Genomic DNA, 19421 nt, shown 5'->3' on the forward strand with positions numbered 1-19421 from the left:
TGGGTCCTCAAGGATAACTATAAGCATCTCAACATCCCCAACAGTTATTTTCTGGTCTGGGAAGTAAATCCCTTGCTGCAGCCATTTAAACAGACTAGTGTTCCTGAAGACACGAGCATCATGAACCCTTCCCGGCCATCCCACGTTGATGTTGGTGAAACATCCCTTGTGATCCACCAATGCTTGCAGCACCATTGAAAAGTACCCCTTGTGATTTATGTACTGACTGCCCTGGTGCTCCGGTGCCAAGATAAGGATATGGGTTCCATCTATCGCCCCACCTTAGTTAGGGAATCCCATTGCAGCAAAGCCATCCACTATGACCTGCACATTTCCCAGAGTCACTACCTTTGGTAGCAGCAGTTCAGTGATTGCTTTGGCTACTTGCATCACAGCAGCCCCCACAGTAGATTTGCCCACTCTAAATCGATTCCCGACTGACCGGTAGCTGTCTGGCATTGCAAGCTTCCACAGGGCTATCGCCACTCGCTTCTCAACTGTGAGGGCTGCTCTCATCTTGGCACGGGAAAGCAAGTCACAAAGTTCCATGAAAGTGCCCTTACGCATGCGAAAGTTTCGCAGCCACTGGGAATCATCCCACACCTGCAACACTATGCGATCCCACCAGTCTGTGCTTGTTTCCCGGACCCAGAAACGGCATTCCACAGCTATAACCTGCCCCATTAACAACATGATCGCTAAAGCATCGGGGCCCATGGTTTGAGAGAATTCTGTGTCCATGTCCTCATCGGTCTCATCGCCGCGCTGCTGTCGCCACCTCCTCCTCACCTGGTTTTGCAGGTTCTGGTTCAGCATAAACTGCACGATAATGCGCGAGGTGTTTACAATGTTCATGACTGCTGTCTTGAGCTGAGTGGGCTCCATGCTTGCCGTCGTGTGGCATCTGCACAGTTCACCCAGGAAAAAAGGCATGAAACGGTTGTCTGCCATTGCTTTCACTGAGGGAGAGAGGGGCCTGACGACATGCACCCTGACGACATGCACCCCCGACAATGTTTTTTGCCCTATCAGGCATTGGGATCTCAACCCAGAATTCCAATGGGCGAGGGAGACTGCGGGAAATATGGGATAGTTATGGGATATCTACCCACAGTGCAACACTCCAGAAGTTGATGCTAGCCTCGGTACATGGATGCACACCGCCGAATTAATGTGCTTAGCGTGGCCACATGCACTAGACTTTATACAATCTGTTACCAAAAATCGAATCCTGTAAAATCGGAGTAATCCCGTAGTGTAAACATACCCTCTGTCTTCCCCCCCAAAATATCTCCCCAGTCTTTATCCCCCTTTCCCTGGCAGGATTAGGACTGATTCACCTCCCACCAATTCCTGGTGAGTCCACATCCAAACAAACCCTTGGATCTTAAAACAAGGAAAAATCAATCAGCTTCTTAAAAGAAGACTTTTAATTAAAGAAAAAAGGGTGAAAGGAATACCTCTGTGAGAGTAGCATGCAAGCTACTCTCACAGACAACAGATTTAAAACACAGAGGATGTCCCTCTGGGCAGAACCTTAGTTACACAAAAGAAACCCAATTTGATTATCCCTCTATGTAAAAAGAAAGTCACAAAAGAAAATAAACATAATCTAATACCTTCCTTCTCTAAACACTTACTACTTTTAAGAAATGTTAGATGGCTGATTCCCGGATCTTTTCACTCCGGCACACACCTACAGAACAGACAAAGAACTGATTTCCCTCCTTCCTCTTTTGAAACATCTTGTCCCCCCATTGGTTCCTCTGATCAGGTGTCAGTTAGGCTATGTGAACTTCTTAACCCCGTACAGGTAAAAGAGGAATTAACCCTTAACTATCTGTTTATGACAGAGTGCCATGCAAAGTTCCAGCTGACTTCAGTGAGGTCAGGATTTCACCCATTGTGCATCCAGGTGTGAGGCTTGGAGGGACAGGAGAAAGATCTAGAATTCCAGGGTGTTTGCTCAGATATTTGAATCCATTTCCCTTAGTGCCCAAAACTCCAGGAGTCAGTTTCCCCTGCTCCTGAGCTCTGCTTTTGTTCCATCTCCTTTTGGGCCGTCGGTACAAGAACGGGAGACTGACAAGTAGCGGCGGCTGCTCAGAGAGGGGTAATTAGACAGTGCCCTAAAGTCTCTATCTAAGCTTCAGCCCTGGCTGCATATTCACTCGGAGCATCACCTCTGAGTCAGCTCTGTCCGTCCATCAGCACTTGCCCCCCCCCCCCCCACTCTGCTCTGCCGGCTCCCGGCATCAACTGCCGCCGCAGGGTCCTAGCGCCCCCCAACCACTAGTGCTAGGGCAGGCTGACCCAGGCTGACCCTGCCCCTGCCCTTCCGCCTCGGACAGACCCTTCCCCTTTCCAGCGGGACCCTTCACCAGCACAGGGCCCCCCACCACATACAGTCACTGCTCCTGCCCCACGCTGGGCAAGGGGCAGCCCCATCCCCCACCCCCAGTGAGGGGCAGCAGCAGGGGGGAGATGCACATATGATGGCAGCTCCCCCCTGCACCCACCACAGGGGTTCGAGGCTGTTTCCTGGACCTGAGAGGGGCCCTAGGAGCATGTGCAGTGACAGTGATGCGAGGTGAGTGTCCTCTTCTCTTTCCCCAGCCAGGGGTAGCCTGTCTGCACCCCAAACTCTTCATTCCCCACCCTGCTCCACCCCAGAGCCCGCACCTGCAGCCAGAACTCTCACCCCCTGCACCCCAACCCTCTGCCCCAGCCCTGAGCCCCCTCCTGCACCATGAACCCCTTGTACCCAGCCCCACCCCGCAGTCCTCACCCCCACATCTCAAGCCTCTGCCCTAGCCCTGAGCCCCCTCCCACACCCCAAGCCCATCATCCCCAGCCCCACCCCAGAGCCCCCTCCTGTACCATGAACCCTTCATACCCAGTCCCACCCCAGAGCCCTCACATTTTTACATTATTTTAAAAAATATATATTGGCTTACAAAGCAAGTGTCGAGGGGGTGGGACTTGATCCCGTTAGGGGCACCACCAAAAATTATACAATCCTGCCACCCCTGGTGCCAACTTGCCCTAGGCATTTTCAAAACATGGTCCTGGGGGGTGGATCCTGCTGAAGTCCCCTATAAGGCCTGTATCCTCATCCTCCTACATCCAATAGATCACTGCTTGAAAGAAGCCTTTAGGGGAAATCACAAACATTTCTTCTTTTTACTTCTACTACTGTATCTGCTGATCAGAAAATTAACTCAATAGGTTTTTTTAATTAGAAGATTGGGCCAAAAGAAATCTGATGAGGTTCAACAAGGACAAGTGCAGAGTCCTGCACTTAGGATGGAAGAATCCCATGTACTGTTACAAACTAGGGACTGACTGGCTATGCAGCAGTTCTGCAGAAAACGACCTAGGAGTTACATTGGATGAGAAGTTGGATATGAGTCAACAGTGTGCCCTTGTTGCCAAGAAGGCAAATGGCATTTTGGGCTGTATAAGTAGGAGCATTACCAGCTTCTGGAAACCCTACCTTTTACTCAAATACGCTGCTTTTAAAATAATGGAATAATTAATTTCATAGTGGAAAGAAGAAAGACCACGAATAAAAGAATTTGTTTTTGGTAATGAGTGGTTTTTATCAACATTGATGAACTGCTGATTTCCTGCCAAACTCTCCCTCTTCAAAGTAGGCTCAGCCGGGGCCATGCCCCAATCAGGCCCAGCTGGCCCCTATAAAAGGCTGTGAGTCAGAGGCCCAGGCAGTCTTCTCTGCCTGTAGAGGGAGAAGGGCCTGGCTGCAAGGTGCCAAGAAGGGAACCTAGATTGGAGCAGGGCTGGGGAAAGGCCTAGGGAGCTGGGGAGCTCCGGCCTAGGAAAGCCCCAGGCTGCAGGGCTGGTAAGGCCCATTAGGTATTGGGTTGCAGGGGGCAGCCCATGGGTAGGCAGAGGCAGCAGGTGTGAACCCCCTTTGCCTATGATGAGTGGCTTATACTGCAGTCCGCTCCAGTGAGCAGGGGGCTAGATGGGGACTGTCAGTAGCCGAACACTGAGACAAAGTGGGGATAGGGGGTGGGGGTTCCCCTGGGAGGGGGAGATCCTGAGACTGTGAGGGGTTACTGCCAGAGGGGCAGCACCCCAGGTAAATGGGGCACCGGGATCTTCGAAGGGACATGGGGCCAGCGGTAAGGCGGATCACCAGCCTGCAGAGGGCGCTCCAGATGCTGGGAGAGCTAATTCCCTGAGGACGACCAGCAGGAGGTGCTGCAGGTGGTGAGTCAAGCCCCTTACAATGCAGTATTGTATAGTAATGGCCTAAACCATTAGCAGTAATTCTGCTATAAGCTGTAATGTTTAGGGCAACCACTGTATATTTTGTACACAGCTTAGTCATTCAGTGTGGTGTCTCTCAACCTCCAACTGTCATAAGGGGGGACTAGACAACAGGGGATAGATCACTTGAAATTACTCTGTACTGTTCATTCCCTCTGAAGTATCTGGCACTGGTCAAAGACAGGATACTGGGCGAGATGAAGCATTGATCTGACGCAGCATGGCCATTCTTATCTATATTGTAAGGCATATGTAGAGTCTTGGTGTAAATGGTTGAAAACCTTAATGACTTCAGCCAGGCTTGAATTTGGTCTCCACCCAGCATATGTGGTGTTCATGGTGGGTATTTAGTCACCCAGTTCTTCTTCTGGAAGGACTGCCTCTGCAGATTTGCCCTGGGTGGATCTGCAGAGGCCATATACCCAATGAACAACAGTTACCACTGAATAACCCATCGTTTGCATTAATGAAACTTGTGGCTAAAGACCTACCCCACATAAGGGGACCAAACCCAGTCTTGGTGCAATCACAATGCAATTCGATAGCTGTCTTTTCTTTTGGGAGTTCAGGCTTGAAAACTGGTGATGCCATGTATTAGTTAATAATGAATTGATGCAGGTATTAATAATAAGCAGAACATTTTGCAGGTGTTCACATGGTTGCTGTGCTGTTTCTTCTGGTTGTATCCTTATGGCATCCATGAGTTGTGATCTGCACAGGTTATATCTCATGCATCTGCAGTAGTCATAAAAATCAATGCATTATGGGAAGATTTTCAAAGACACTCCTGATGATTTTTTGAGCGTCTCTCCATTTTTGGGAGCCCAACAGCCCCTTTGGGTTATTTTTCCCGGGGGGTTCTCTAAAATTATTATTAATTATTATCTAAAAGCACAATCTACTTACACCACTAGAAATGATGCTTTTTTTTAAATTACACATTTCCTTTTTAAATTTACAGTAAAGCCACGCAGACACACGGGGACAAATCCATTCCTGGTGTAAGTAGGTACAACTCCATTTCAATCAGTGCAATTGCACACACTTAATCCTGGCCTAAACTTGCTGTAAAAGCTTTAGTTAATATTTAAAATCTGCTGGCGAAGCAATTCACATTGTTGTTATTTGGCTCTTAAGTGGGTGGAATCCAGGGAAGCTGAATTCACTCCCAACAGAGAAGCTGCTTTGTGCTTAGAAAGATTCAACAATCATGTCAGTTTCATTCATGAAAGTATGGGACATTGCTCTTGAGTTTTATCAGCATTATTGTACATCCTCCAGTGTAGGGAGCATGGCTCTTCGGAGGCTTTTCCTTCCTCATTCAGCACATTTGGCATCTTCAGCGGAGGACAGCGCTTCTCACGACAAGATGGCAACATTTTCCATACTTCATGGCTCAAGGGCTTGGCTCTCGGTCACTTGTTCAAATACAGAGCTGGTAAATAGCTACTAAAAGTTGCTACAATCTGATTGCAGCTCTTAGGCCAAGAGTAGATGGGTTAGCAGAACTCTCCGTTTGCCCACAGAATTGGTCTCTCCAGATCAGAATTGAGGCATGTTGGTGGAGCAGGAAACTAGGGAATCTTGCACTGCTACCTGCTCTGTTCATAACTAGAGGACTTTGATCTCCAAGGACATCCTTTTCTAACAGCTAATTCGTTGTTTTATGGAGACTTGCATTTAATGGACATGTGAAATGCTGGTTACCCCTCTGTTAATTCCCACTAGCTCTTCCCCTAGTGATGATAACGGTTGACATTTGCATATATATTAACGTTTTCCTCTGCTTTTGCATGGCTTTTGTGGAAGTTCAAGTTAAGGTAAGTCACGTCATCAGCTGGTGGAGAAGACTGCAAAGCAAGAGGAAAATGAGTGAAGACTGCTCGTTCCTTTCTGCTTTGCAAGGTCTGAAGTAAATTGTTAGTGATGCCCATATCATACTATTATAATGCTAGACCATCTTCCACTGACACAGGCACTGTAAAAGAGTGTGCTGACTTTTTAGGAAGCTGTATTCTGATTATGAAACACCTCTAAAGTTCATGGAGCAAATGCTGCATTCTCCAGTATTTTGAGGTTTCCCAGTCCCACTGCCTAGAACCAATGCTGCATTCTCTATTATCGCTGAAGATTCTGTGCAATCACTAATTTATGTCATCTTTATCTTTGCTCTAAGGCTAATTCTTGATCCCCTCTAACTTTTAAATGTCGTACCACTCCTGATCCTATCCAGGACTAGTGCTGCATTTTCTGTTACCCTGAAGTTCTTGGAGCTGCAGTCTGTAAAAGGAGAACCGATTTCTTTATTACCTTGTATTCCTGGAATTGATGCTCAACACCCAGTTCCCCTATGCTAGAGAGAAAAATTAAACGCGCTCTTATGATAAGCTCTCCAACTCACCGTCTCCATCTGATTCATCTCTGCCTCTGACCTGCTTTGAAGTGGTTCTGGAAAAAAAATGAAGTTGTGGCAAAGCTGGTTATTCTCTGATGACTTTTTGGGTCACTTAAATGAGTTAGTGGTCAGTCTCGTTAGTTCATAGTGGAGCAGTATCTACAGCCCACACGTTCCCACCCGAGCAATTGCCAATAATTGGTGACTTTATTGGCAATCCAGCCAAAGGTGGAATAGACGTGGAGACTGAATGCACCTTGCACACCTTGAGGTGCTTCCTCAAGTCAGGGAGGAGACATAGAATAGTCCTATCATTGCCCAGGTGGCATCTGTTCTTAGGTATGAGACTTCACTAACTAGGGCTGCCAGTTCACCACCACTGCTATATGTTCGATGGCAAAAATTCCCCAAATTACTCTTTATTCAGCTAAAGGAAGAACACGAAGAAGACTCTATCGGCATCCTATGAGCTCCCCTCATACAGAACTTGCTTACATTTATTGTCCAAGTAAATCTTACCTTTGGAGCATGGTCTCCATCTCCACAAAAGGATACCGAGCACCAGCAAGAAGAGAAGTGTCCCAGCTGCAGCCCCAGGGACAATGTAAGAGCTCATTGGCCTTTGGTCATGTGCTGTTGAAAGAAACATTAATTAGCTGCTGTCCTACTAGACGGGGCTACAGAGGCAGGGCAAGTTGAGTTAGTGCATCCCCATCACCACTAGTTCTAGGGAAAAACAAGATAGTTTCGGTCATGCATTACCACCTCTACAGGAGTCCTGCTGGATAGGGGCAGGGGACGACGCTGTGAGCTAGGGTCACTAGACTACCACCACCCAAGGAGTCCCGCGGCAGAACAGCCGAAGGAGAAAAGGCAAACTGGGTCGCTGCTCCACCACTACTGGAAGAATAATAACCGACACCAACCTGCTGGATTCATTTGTCAGAAGATGGTATTTGCAATGAGCTAATCAGTTAGGATAAAGTAAGGACTAGCTTACACCCTCACCCAGAATTAAACTGGAACCTGTGCTGAGGTTCAACAAGATTTCCCTCATTTAAAAAAAAAGAAAGACAGTTATGGTCCAAAACACTGCAGCTTACAATAGCGCTACTGCTGTGAGTTGGTTTTTAGGGCTGTTCTCTAGACACTTCTTGTTTTTGTCCAAGACTGAAAGCAGAATCAGCAATATACCGAGAGGCATTTCCATCCCACTCAAAATTGGAAAATGCTGGAAATCTTCTTATGAGAGAGCCTGTCATGGTGAAACTGATTGCTCAATACGGGCGAGAAGATCTTCTCAACCTGGAGGTGCTTCTCTGAACCTCTGAACCCTTTGTGATTCACCCATCACCCAGTGGCTCAGAGAATTCTGGTGGGTAGCAATGCTGTGCTGCTGTGCGAGGGACATCAGGAAGGGGGGGGGGTTGTAAGTATTTGGATGACAAAAAAAAAAAAAAAAGAGATGGGCAGGATCTGGAAAGCCACCGGGAATCACTGACTTCTCACTGCAAATCTCTCCATAGCTTTGCCTTCTCCTTCTATTTGCCAGCAACTCCTGTCCCATCAATATCACCCCATGCAAAGTATTGGCATTAGCTCTTCCTTTCCTAGTCCTTATTCTTCCCTAGGAAATACAGTGAAGATCTGAGAGGAAAATGCTGCTATTTACCATGGATGGTCACTCTGGTTCCATTTCCACTGCCATTTTTACCAAAATCACATCCGTAAATGGCTGTTGACTGAGGATATATTAAAATAAATGTCTCCCTCTCCAGTATTTTGTGTCCTTTTCCCAGCCTGGCCATTTAACATTCTCTGCTTATTAGAGGTTAACGTGATGCTTTCACTTAGTTCCATTCATAGCTTTATGATGCCTGGCAAGACCAGCAAACCATCTCCCCACTCCCCCGAATGTTCAGTCTGGAGAAGTTGCCTCCTGCAATATGGATCCTTATGTGAACCGGATCTGACATAAGAAGCAGCCCCAGGTTTCACCCATCCACAAATCAGACATGAATTCATGTCTAACTACCCTGTTATCTCTCACAAATTCCAGATTCCAGGCACGCAGGCAGGCTTTGAATGTACCAATGTGTGTGTATGCAACATGAGCAAGCATACGTTTAGAGACTAATTTGAGGCCATGTGAAACATTTGGCTGTAAAGGACCTAAAATGGAAACATTGTTCCCCCTTAATACCATCCTGCAGGGCTCTATCTTGCAAGGAGTTTAGTGCTTCTGGGCAGGCATGGAGCACCCTCAGCTCCCATTGAAGGTGGAACTGAAGACACTCAAGACCTTCCAGGAGATGTGTGCTCTTGTTCTCACTCACTCGCCTCCATTTCCCCAAGAAGATCAGGTAGGAAAATCCAGCACTTGGGTTCCTGTTCCAGTCCCAGAGAGGTTCCTTGCTATCTTCCCTACCTCACACACATAGGGTCCTGTATGAGATGAATTCGCATTCTTCAAAGTGAGAGAGGCAAACCCATTGTCCAAATGCAGGGTTATGATCACACCGCTCTCATTCACCAGCTCTTTCTTTAGTCCCTCAGTCCCATAGTTATACCATCGCACATACATGGTGCTGTGGTTATTGACTGTCTTGAATGTACACTTCGTGGTAAGTTCTGAGCCTTTGAAATCACTGACACTGGTTGGGGTTTGTTTCACCATCAGGTGGGTAATTTCTGCAGAAAGAGAAACGCAGATGATGGCACCTTCATTGAGAAACAGTTCAATGTGCCAGCAAACAAGGGCAGATGTATAAAATGAATCTCGCCAGTCCTGATGTTTAGTTTCTCCTGCTTGTTAAGAGTTTAAATGGATGTTCTTTTGTTTGGCCCCATATAGAGCTGTATTGTGCATGTCAAGACTTTTCTGCTCTGTTTAGTGAGCAGGTAACCCCAGAAGCTTCAGTCTAGACAAACCCCCTCCAACAATGTGACGACATACCTGAACCTTGTGTAAGCCTGACACACCTGCCAAATTCCTTACATTCAAACCCTTCTTGAGACCTATTTCCCTTCACCAGCCCAATGCAGGGCAAGAGAGAGGGTAGCCAATTCTCCTTTGTTACAGAAAAATGGGATTCACTGAAGAACGTGGAATGGGCAGTTCTGAGAAGTGATGCACTTCTGCTGGCAAGGGCAGGGGAGTGAGGATCGGGGAAAACCGTTATTCTGGGCAGGGCTGTGCTTACAGCATAGCGAGAGAGTGTCAGCAAGTCTTTAGCACTGGTTTTACTGGTGGAAACTTCAGCAGCTCCAGAGCCAGGCGACAGCTGAGCAGGGGTTTTGAGGATCTCCATGGCCCCCAGATGTTGGATTTAAGGACCTAAAGCCCTGTGTGGATTTAGTCCTTTAATCTCTCTGTGTCTCACTTCCCAATCTACTGTTAGGACGTCTGCCCGATCTTCCCCTTTTGTCTGTCTTGTCTGTTTAGAGTGTAAATTCTTTGGCTCAGGGGCTCTCGCACTATGTCCATCTACAGTAGAGCTGATTGCGAATGTTCTGGCAAAACTTAGCTTAGACTGAAAATGCCAATGCACTGAAGAGAACTGATTCACCAAATCTACTACAGATTTGACTCCACTTTCGTCAAAACACACACCGGTTTCTGTTGGTGTTCCAAGAGCCACAGGGAACCAGATAAGTGCCTGGAGGATGGTCCATCAATAGCTATTAGCCAGGATGGGCAGGGATGGGGATGCCAGAAGCTGGGAATGAGCGACAGGAGACGGATCACTGGATGATGCCCATTCTGTTCATTCCCTCTGGGGCACCTGGCACTGGCCACTGTCAGAAGGCCGGACACTGGACTAGCTGGACCTTTGGTCTCACCCAGTCTGGCCATTCTTGTGTCCTGCGAGCCCCAGCTCGGGGAGTCGGGAGTCGAGTCTCGGGGCGGGTGGGCTCCCCACACTGTGGCAGAGCCAGGTCTCTAGGGGCTCTTGTTGTCTGCTCGGCTCCCTGCTCGAGCCAGGGCTCTTGGCGCTTCCAGTGTCCCTGCCATGGAGCTGGAAGCCTGGAAGTTCCAGGACCAGCTCCCAGGGGTGGAGCTCTGGGGTCGCTCCAACATGCAGACTGCCCCGGGCTGGAAATCCCAGGGCCTCTAGAGTCCTGGGCCAGTGACTCCCCAGGCTGCTCTACTTGTAACTGGCCTCTGGGACTCTGGAAGCCCTCGGGTCCCTGGCGCTGGTGCAGTCCTGATCCGTCTCGATTTGGAATGAAGCCAATTCTGAAATAATGAAACTTCTCACAAACTGAAACCGCCAGCTCTAGTGTACAGGGCCTAGCACAGTGGACCCCACATGTTGGTTGAGGCCTCTAAGCACTATTGCAAAGCAAACACTCAATTACAACCTATTACTGAGCATACAACTTCATCCTGACTCTGCTCAACCCTTTGTGGGTTTGGGTTGGACTCTTCAGGGGCTAAACTAGAGGGATGCCCACATTTTTGCTGGTTCTGTAGGTCAAGCACATTGCATGCACCAGGGACTCTTTGCATCCCTCTGTCCCCACAAGGTCCCTGGGGGCCACCCTCCCATCCCCCTCTATTTCAGGGACTCCCTAGCCCCCACCCTTGTGCCAGGAGCTCTGTCTCCCCCATTTCTCACCCCCCCCCGCCATGCTACACTCCCCAATTCTGCCCCAAGCCAGGAGCTCTCTGTGCCATAATTCTCTCCATTTCCACCATTCCAGGGCCCCCCATTCTCCCTGCATGCTCAGGGCTTTGGCTGTACCCTCGTTCCAGCATTGTCCCCAGACCAGGTCCCCCATCCTCCTTGTGTCAGGGGCTCTGTGAGCCTTCCCCTCCTCCCTTCCCCACTGTTATTATTTCTCCTCTTCCTGCCCGGGACATAAATCATCCAGTGTCAGCATGTCACACTCTACTGGGGGACTGAGCAGAGACAAGATGGGAATGTTTTTCTTCTGGAAAGTGTTAATTGGTGCCATAAACTGGTTCTTTCATTTAGACAGTTGCAGAGGGATCTTTGTTCCAAACTGTTACTCTGCTAACTGTTCCTAACTGTCAGGGTGGGTAAACACTGGAATAAACTGCCTAGGGAGGTTGTAGAATCTCCATCTCTGGAGATATTTAAAAGTAGGTTAGATAAATGTCTATCAGGGATGGTCTAGACAGTATTTGGTCCGGCCATGAGGGCAGGGGACTGGACTCGATGACCTCTCAAGGTCCCTTCCAGTCCTAGAGTCTATGAATAAACAGAGCAGGCACTCCATGTGTCCCCCACTTTTCCCCCTTTGGGTTTTCTGATTTCAGACAAGAACAACAGAGTTCTGCCCAGTGATGCCTTCAATACTCCCTGAAACTTCGGAATTGATGGGCTGTGGTGTTCCAGATTATTGTGTCACAGACCAAGAGAAATGCCATCACGTTGAGTGCACTGTAGTTGTCTCAGTCCCAGGATATTAGAAAGACAAGGTGGGTGAGGGAATAGCTATTATTAGACCAACTTCTGTTGGTGAGAGAGATGAGATTTCGAGCTCCATAGAGCTCTTCCTCAGGTCTGGGAGAGATACTCCCAGTACCACAGCACAATGCAATGCTTAAACTCCCAAGTAGATTTCCACCCCAACTTCAACAACCGCCAGCCATCCATTAAACTCTCTGGGGAACACTCCCACACTAGTATCAACTTCCTGGACACCACCATCAGCTTCAACAATGGAACCCTACAGCCAACCCTAGACAAGAAACCCACAGATCACCACACCTCCCTTCATAAACCCAGTAACCTGCTCCACTGGCTCCAGCCTGCTTTGAAAACCATCAGCTGGTAAATATGGCTATAATCCCAGACAAACAAACTTGCTATAGTTTTTTTTATGACTAATTTGGTTGATAAAGGTAACTGTTGACATAATACACTTAGGGCTTGTACACACTACCACTTACATTGGTATTTCTCAGGGATAGGCAACCTATGGCACGCGTGCCGAAGGCGGCACACAAGCTGATTTTCAGTGGCACTCACACTGCCCGGGTCCTGGCCACTGGTTCGGGAGGCTCTGCATTTTAATTTAATTTTAAATGAAGCTTCTAAAAGATTTAAAAAACCTTATTTACTTTACATACAACAATAGTTTAGTTATATATTATAGACTTATAGAAAGAGACCTTTTAAAAACGTTAATATATTACTGGCACACGAAACCTTAAATTAGAATGAATAAATGAAGACTCGGCACACCACTTCTGAAAGGTTGACGACCCCTGGTGTAAGTTATATCGCTCGGGGAGGTGAATAAGCCACCCCCCCGGGGCGATGCAAGTTACACCGACCTAAGCACCGGTGTGGACAGCGCTATGTCAGCGGAAGAGCTTCTCCCACAGACACAGCTGCTGCCTCTCATGGAGGTGTATTTATTATGCCAATGAGCGAGCGCTCTCCCGTCGGCATAGAGCATCTTCACCACACACGCTACATTGGTGCAGCAACATCTAGTGTAGACTAACTCTTAGACTTCTGTAAGACCTCTGATATTCTGATTGTGTATGGTGCTGTTTTTTTAATCAACATAGTATATAGAATCCTAGAATTGTAGGACTGGAAAAGACCTAGTCCAGTCCCCTGCACTCATGGCAGGGCTAAGTATTATCTAGACCATCCCTGACAGGTGTTTGTCTAACCTGCTCTTAAAAATCTCCAGTGATGGAGATTCCACAACCTCCCTCGGCAATTTATTCCAGTGTTTAACTGCCCTGACAATTGGGAAGTTTTTCCTAATGTCCAACTTAAACCTCCCTTGCTGCAATTTAAGCCCATTGCCTCTTGTCTTATCCTCAGAGATAGAAGAATTTTTTCTCCCTCCTCCTTGTAACAACCTTTTATGTACTTGAAAACTGTTATTATGTCCCCCATCAGTCTTCTCTTCTCCAGACTAAACAAACCCAATTTTTTCAATCTTCCCTCATAGGTCATGTTTTGTAGACCCTTAATCATTTTTTGTTGCTTTTCTCTGGACTTTCTCCAGTTTGTTCACATCTTTCCTGAAATGTGGCGCAAAGAACTGGACACAATACTCCAGTTGAGGCCTAATCAGGGCAGGGTAGAGCGGAAGAATTATTTCTTGTGTCTTGCTTACAACACTCCTGCTAATACGTCCCAGAATTATGTTTGCTTTTTTTTTTTTGCAACAGCGTTAGTGTTGACTCATGTTTAGCTTGTGATCCACTATGACCCCCAGATCCCTTTCCACAGTACTCCTTCCTAGGCAGTCATTTCCCATTTTCTATGTGTGCAACTGATTGATTGTTCCTTCCTAAGTGAAGTACTTTGCATTTGTCCTTATTGAATTTCATCCTATTTACTTTAGACCGTTTCTCCAATTTATCCAGATCATTTTGAATTTTAATCCTATCCTCCAAAGCACTTGCCACCCCTCCCAGCTTGGTATCATCTGCAAATTTGATAAGTGTACTCTCTATGCCATCATTGATGAAGATATTGAACAGAACTGGACCCAGAACCAATCCCTGTGGTACCCCACACGTTATGCCCTTCCAGCATGACTGTTAACCACTGATAACTACTCTCTGGGAACGATGTTCCAACCAATTATGCACCCACCTTATAGTAGCTTCATCTAGGTTGTATTTCCCTAGTTTGTTTATGAGAAGGTCATGTGAGACAATATCAAAAGCCTTACTAAAGTGCAGATATACCACATCTACTGCTTCTCCCCTATTCACAAGGCTTGCTAACCTGTCAAAGAAAGCTATTAGGTTGGTTTGACGTGATTTGTTCTTGACAAATCCCCGCTGACCGTTACTTATCACCTTATTGTCTTCTAGGTATTTGCAAATTGATTACTTAATTATTTGCTCCATTATCTTTCTAGGAACTGAAGTTAAGTTGATTGGCCTGTAATTCCCCAAGTTGTCCTTATTTCCCTTTTTATAGAATGGCACTATATTTTCCCTTTTCCAGTTTTCTAGAATCTCTCCCTTCTTCCATGACTTCTCCAAGATAATTGCTAATGGCTCAGATACCTCCTCAGTCAGTTCCTTGAATATTCTAGGATGTATTTCATCAGGCCCTGGTGATTTGAAAACATCTAACTTGTCTAAGTAATTTTTGACTTGTTTTTTCCCTATTTTAGCCTCACATCCTACTTCATTTTCTCTGGCATTCACTATGTTAGATGTCCAATCACTACTAACCTTTTTGGTGACAACTGAAACAAAAAAGTTGTTTAGCACTTCTGCCGTTTCCACACTTTCTGTTACTGTTTTTCCCCCCTCATTGAGTAACGGGCCTACCCTGTCCTTGGTCATCTTCTTGCTTCTAATGTGATTTAGCTCAAAAGTTCTGGGCTCGATGCAAGAATTATTAAGCGAGAGTCTGTGACCTGTGTTCTGCAGGATGTCAGTGTAGATGTACATAATGATCCCTCCCTGGCCTTAAAATCTATAAAAGCCTGAAACACAGGACGTTATTCTGCTGCATTTTGTGCAGTTAGTTATACTGTGCAAAGTGTGTGGCCTGGTCTACCCTGGATGGTGGGGGAAGAGATCGACCTAAGTTATGCAACTTCAGCTACAAGAATAGCATAGCTAAAGTCGATGTATCTTAGGTCGACTTACCTCACGTCCTCACGGCGCGGGGTCGACTGCCACCGCTCCCCCATCAGAGCGATCGGGGATCGATTTATTGCATCTATACTAGACGCGATAAATTGATCCCCGATAGATTGATCACTACCCGCCATGTAAAATTCAGCAATTCTGCTTGGTTTCCTTTTCACAGATGCAAGTGATAACACAAGATGCAGGCTTGGGAGGGGGGGACAGTCAGGCGCACAGTCCTTAAGAGAGACTGTCAATTTTCACTAGCATGTTAAATTCAAGGTTCTCTTGTCCTTCCATTACCAACCTCTGCTTCTATATGGAATCAGATGTCCAGTCCACTAAGACTACAAGTCATATCCAAAATATCTAGAGCCAAGAGTTTACCTGCCATCCCCTGTATTCTCCAGGGATTCACTGCACAACTGTCCTTCTGCTCTGCAGATTCAGCTGTCCAGTCTTCCCTCTGAACCAGAGATACAGACTGTTTGTTTACTCAAAGAATCCACATGGAGACAGTCCTGTCCCAACACCATTGTCTCCCCAACAAGCTGGTTAAGCTTATAGGGCTGTTTAAACTCCCTAACAATTTTTATTCCATCTGAAATCTCCTCAAAGCTCCCCACAGTGGATTTTTTTTGAAAGCAAATTCAGTGGATTCATTTTCATTTGAAAGACTTTGGCCACTAGGTACCAACACACTTTCCTCAGAAGACAGGTTTCAGAGTAGCAGCCGTGTTAGTCTGTATCAGCAAAAAAAGAGGAGTACTTGTGGCACCTTAGAGACTAACAAATTTATTAGAGCATAAGCTTTCGTGGACTACAGCCCACTTCTTCGGATGCATATAGAATGGAACATCATATATATATATATATATATATATATACACACACACACAGAGAGAGCATGAACAGGTGGGAGTTGTCTTACCAACTCTGAGAGGCCAATTAAGTAAGAGAAAAAAAACTTTTGAAGTGATAATCAAGCTAGCCCAGTACAGACAGGTTGATAAGAGACTGTTTACTATCAACAATGGACCATTAAGAGTCAATGGAAACAATTCCTTTTCGCCCCTACTAGGCACAGCTATGGACTTTTTGCAGACTTCAAAGACTTCTTCTCTCTGCTTTACAAACAGAAAAGAGCTGGAGAAACATTTCCCTTTAACAAACAAACAGCTTCGGATATTATTTCTCTTATCCTAGCACACATGGCTGTTCATGAACAATTGCTTGGAGATTGGGTAGCTCCCTTCATAGGCAAGTCATTACCCCCAACAGTCACAGAAACATTTCCTTCACTGTCACAATTCTTCAGGCTGGTAACAGGTAAGGTACAGGGATACTCACGTTCCACTAACCTGGCCTTCCCAAACTGCTGATTAGACAAAGCCATCAGCTCAGAAGGCAGCCTATGCTCATCTAAACTTCCTTTGCCTTCCCCTCCCTTAACAGATAAACTGCTGTTTCCACAAATAGTGTCTTATTACATCACTTTTACCTGGGTCAGGCTGACTTTCCCAAGCTTCACTAGCCAACAATTTATCACTCACCAGGACTGTACCCCCTACTTCCTCAGTTCGGTCTTTAACCTGATCACCAACTTCAATTTGCTCTAGAGAAACATCTTCCTGAGCCTTATGCCAGATTCACTTCTGAGATACCAGACAGACACACAGAAACTTCTTCCACGTATGCACTGCTTCTTGGATATTACTATTTCACTCGTGTCATCATAAATGTTAATATTCGTTTTTTGATCTTTGAATCAAACCTATAGCAATAGACAAGACTTGTCTCCTTACATCACAAGACCTGAGCAAACATCTCCCCTTCTATCTCTAACAATGCAGGCTGCATTTCAAAGCTTTGTTCATTTACATATCTTCCTAACCAGTCTTTAAAGTTCAGCCATGGGTCAGGTCAATCTGTGAGTTAATTAACTCTTTCTGGCCCTATGTCACCTTTCAATGAGATATTATATTACACTCATAACATCACAGGGACGCCCTGTCCATTGTCCAGGGCCGTGCACTCCAGTGTCTCTGCTCCATTCAGCACAAACCCGGTCTTGCAGGAGAAGGCGCAGCTGGAGTTATACGTGAAATCTCCATGCCAGTAAGTGCAATTTAATTGGCCCCCGCCCGGGGTGGCCAGGGCTGGGTACTTGACAGCTGCAGACAGTCCACTCAGCTGGAGTGCGTCCTTCATGCACAGGAAGTTCCTACTCCTCACCCCCTCTGCTCTTTCGACATGTGCCTATTTCTAGTTTGCCTGTATCGCTGTGTCTGTCTGATTGTCAGCTTTTCAGGGGAGGGGCCATCTTCTATTGTACAAGTGTCCAACATGACAGAAAGAACCGGAGTACTTGTGGCACCTTAGAGACTAATAAATTTATTTGAACATAAGCTTTCGTTTTGTTAGTCTCTAAGGTGCCACAAGTACTCCGGTTCTTTTGCGGATACAGACTAACACAGCAGTTACTCTGAAACCTACATGACAGAGTCCCAACTCGAGCCTTTAGGCCTGACTGGGAGGCAAATTGATAATAGTCAGAACAGGGACACCACTCTGTCCCCATATCTACTCTGGCAACAGCATCAGAGGACCCAACCACATCAGCCACACCATCAAGGGCTCATTCACCTGCACATCCACTAATGTTATATATGCCATCATGTGCCAGCAATGCCCCTCTGCCATGTACATTGGCCAAACCGGATAGTCCCTCCGCAAAAGAATAAATGGACACAAATCGGACATTAGGAATGGTAACATACATAAGCCAGTAAGTGAACACTTCAATCTCCCTGGTCATTCTATTACAGATTTAAAAGTCACTATCATTGAACAAAAAAACTTCAGAAACAGACTTCAAAGAGAAACAGCAGAACTAAAATTCATTTGCAAATTTAACACCATTAATCTGGGCTTGAATAGGGACTGGGAGTGGCTGGCTCATTACAGAAGCAGCTTTTCCTCTCCTGGAATTGACACCTCCTCATCTATTATTGGGAGTGGACTGCATCCACCCTGATTGAATTGGCCCTGTCAACACTGGTTCTCCACTTGCGAAGTAACTCCCTGCTCTCCATGTGTCAGTATATAATGCCTGCATCTGTAACTTTCACTCTATGCATCCGAAGAAGTGAGGTTTTTACTCACGAAAGCTTATGCTCAAATAAATCTGTTAGTCTTTAAGGTGCCACCAGACTCCTTGTTTTTTTCTACAGTTAAGGATGCCTAAAGGTTTCCATGCTAAGTCCTGGTTTTTCAGTTGCTCAGAATTTTCCAAAACTTTTGCTTATTGGGCTATTGCTTATATGTGCAAAGGTGAAATTTTGGGGAAAGATTAAGCCAAAGCTAAGTTTTGATTATGAGAAATGTGAAGAAACACACTTTTCCCTGTATAAAACAAAAATTCAGTGCAATGTTTTCTTTAAAACCTCTGCAGCCAAAACACTTTGGGATAAACTGCTGACATTTACAAGGGAACAGTTATAACAGGGGAGAAATGTCTGAGAACTGGGTTGGATTCAGCTGGATTTAGTGACCTGTGACATTCACAATGCAGCCATGCATCCCGGTTTTTACAGCCAGCATTTATAAACCAATATTTAGTGTGTGTGTAGGGCCAACTTCACTGTGCAGGCCGCGGGCTCCCTAATGCTCCTGTCTCACTCTGCGCCGCTGTCTCAGCTGTGCAGTGAATGAGGAGCTCTACCAGGGGTCGGGGCATGTCACGGAGTTACCGGGCGATGCTCTGGAACTACTCCATATGAGGCCAGTCAGGACCCCGAGGGAGCCTCCCCTCTCTGAGCATATTGTCACCAGGGCAAGAAGCTTACACAGCTTCGACCTTCCTGGGTCTGACCACAGAGCATTCAGCATCCCCTTCCTCACCGTGCGCAGCCTGCAGCGAGTCCGCCTGGGCGGGGCTCCTGGGGAAGCCAAAGGGCCCTGCACCCCAACTCCGCTCTCAGCCAGCCATTAAAACAGAAGGTTTATTAGTCGACAGGAACACCAGGGCCGGCTCCAGGCACCAGTCTACCAAGCATGTGCTTGGGGTGGCACCTGGAGAGGCCGGGGAGAGCGGGGCAGCGGCCGGGCTCTCCGCCCTCCTCCTGGCGCTCC

General features: G+C 46.6%; 1 protein-coding gene across 1 annotated transcript in view; it reads right to left on the bottom strand.

Moving 5' to 3' along the window:
* Positions 1–2798: 2798 nt before the first annotated feature.
* The window catches only part of LOC103307309 (P-selectin-like), a 28529-nt gene continuing 11906 nt past the window's right edge, over positions 2799–19421 (bottom strand). The window contains exons 5-7 of the mRNA XM_065566902.1: positions 7211–7324; positions 6698–6744; positions 2799–6146 (exon numbers count right to left, since the gene is read on the bottom strand). Coding sequence (XP_065422974.1) covers positions 6033–6146; positions 6698–6744; positions 7211–7324 — 275 coding nt within the window. The 3' untranslated portion in view covers positions 2799–6032. The remainder of the gene's footprint in view (positions 6147–6697; positions 6745–7210; positions 7325–19421) is intronic.

This window comes from Chrysemys picta, chromosome 14 (assembly GCF_011386835.1).
Source record: "Chrysemys picta bellii isolate R12L10 chromosome 14, ASM1138683v2, whole genome shotgun sequence".
Classification (NCBI taxonomy): domain Eukaryota; kingdom Metazoa; phylum Chordata; order Testudines; family Emydidae; genus Chrysemys; species Chrysemys picta.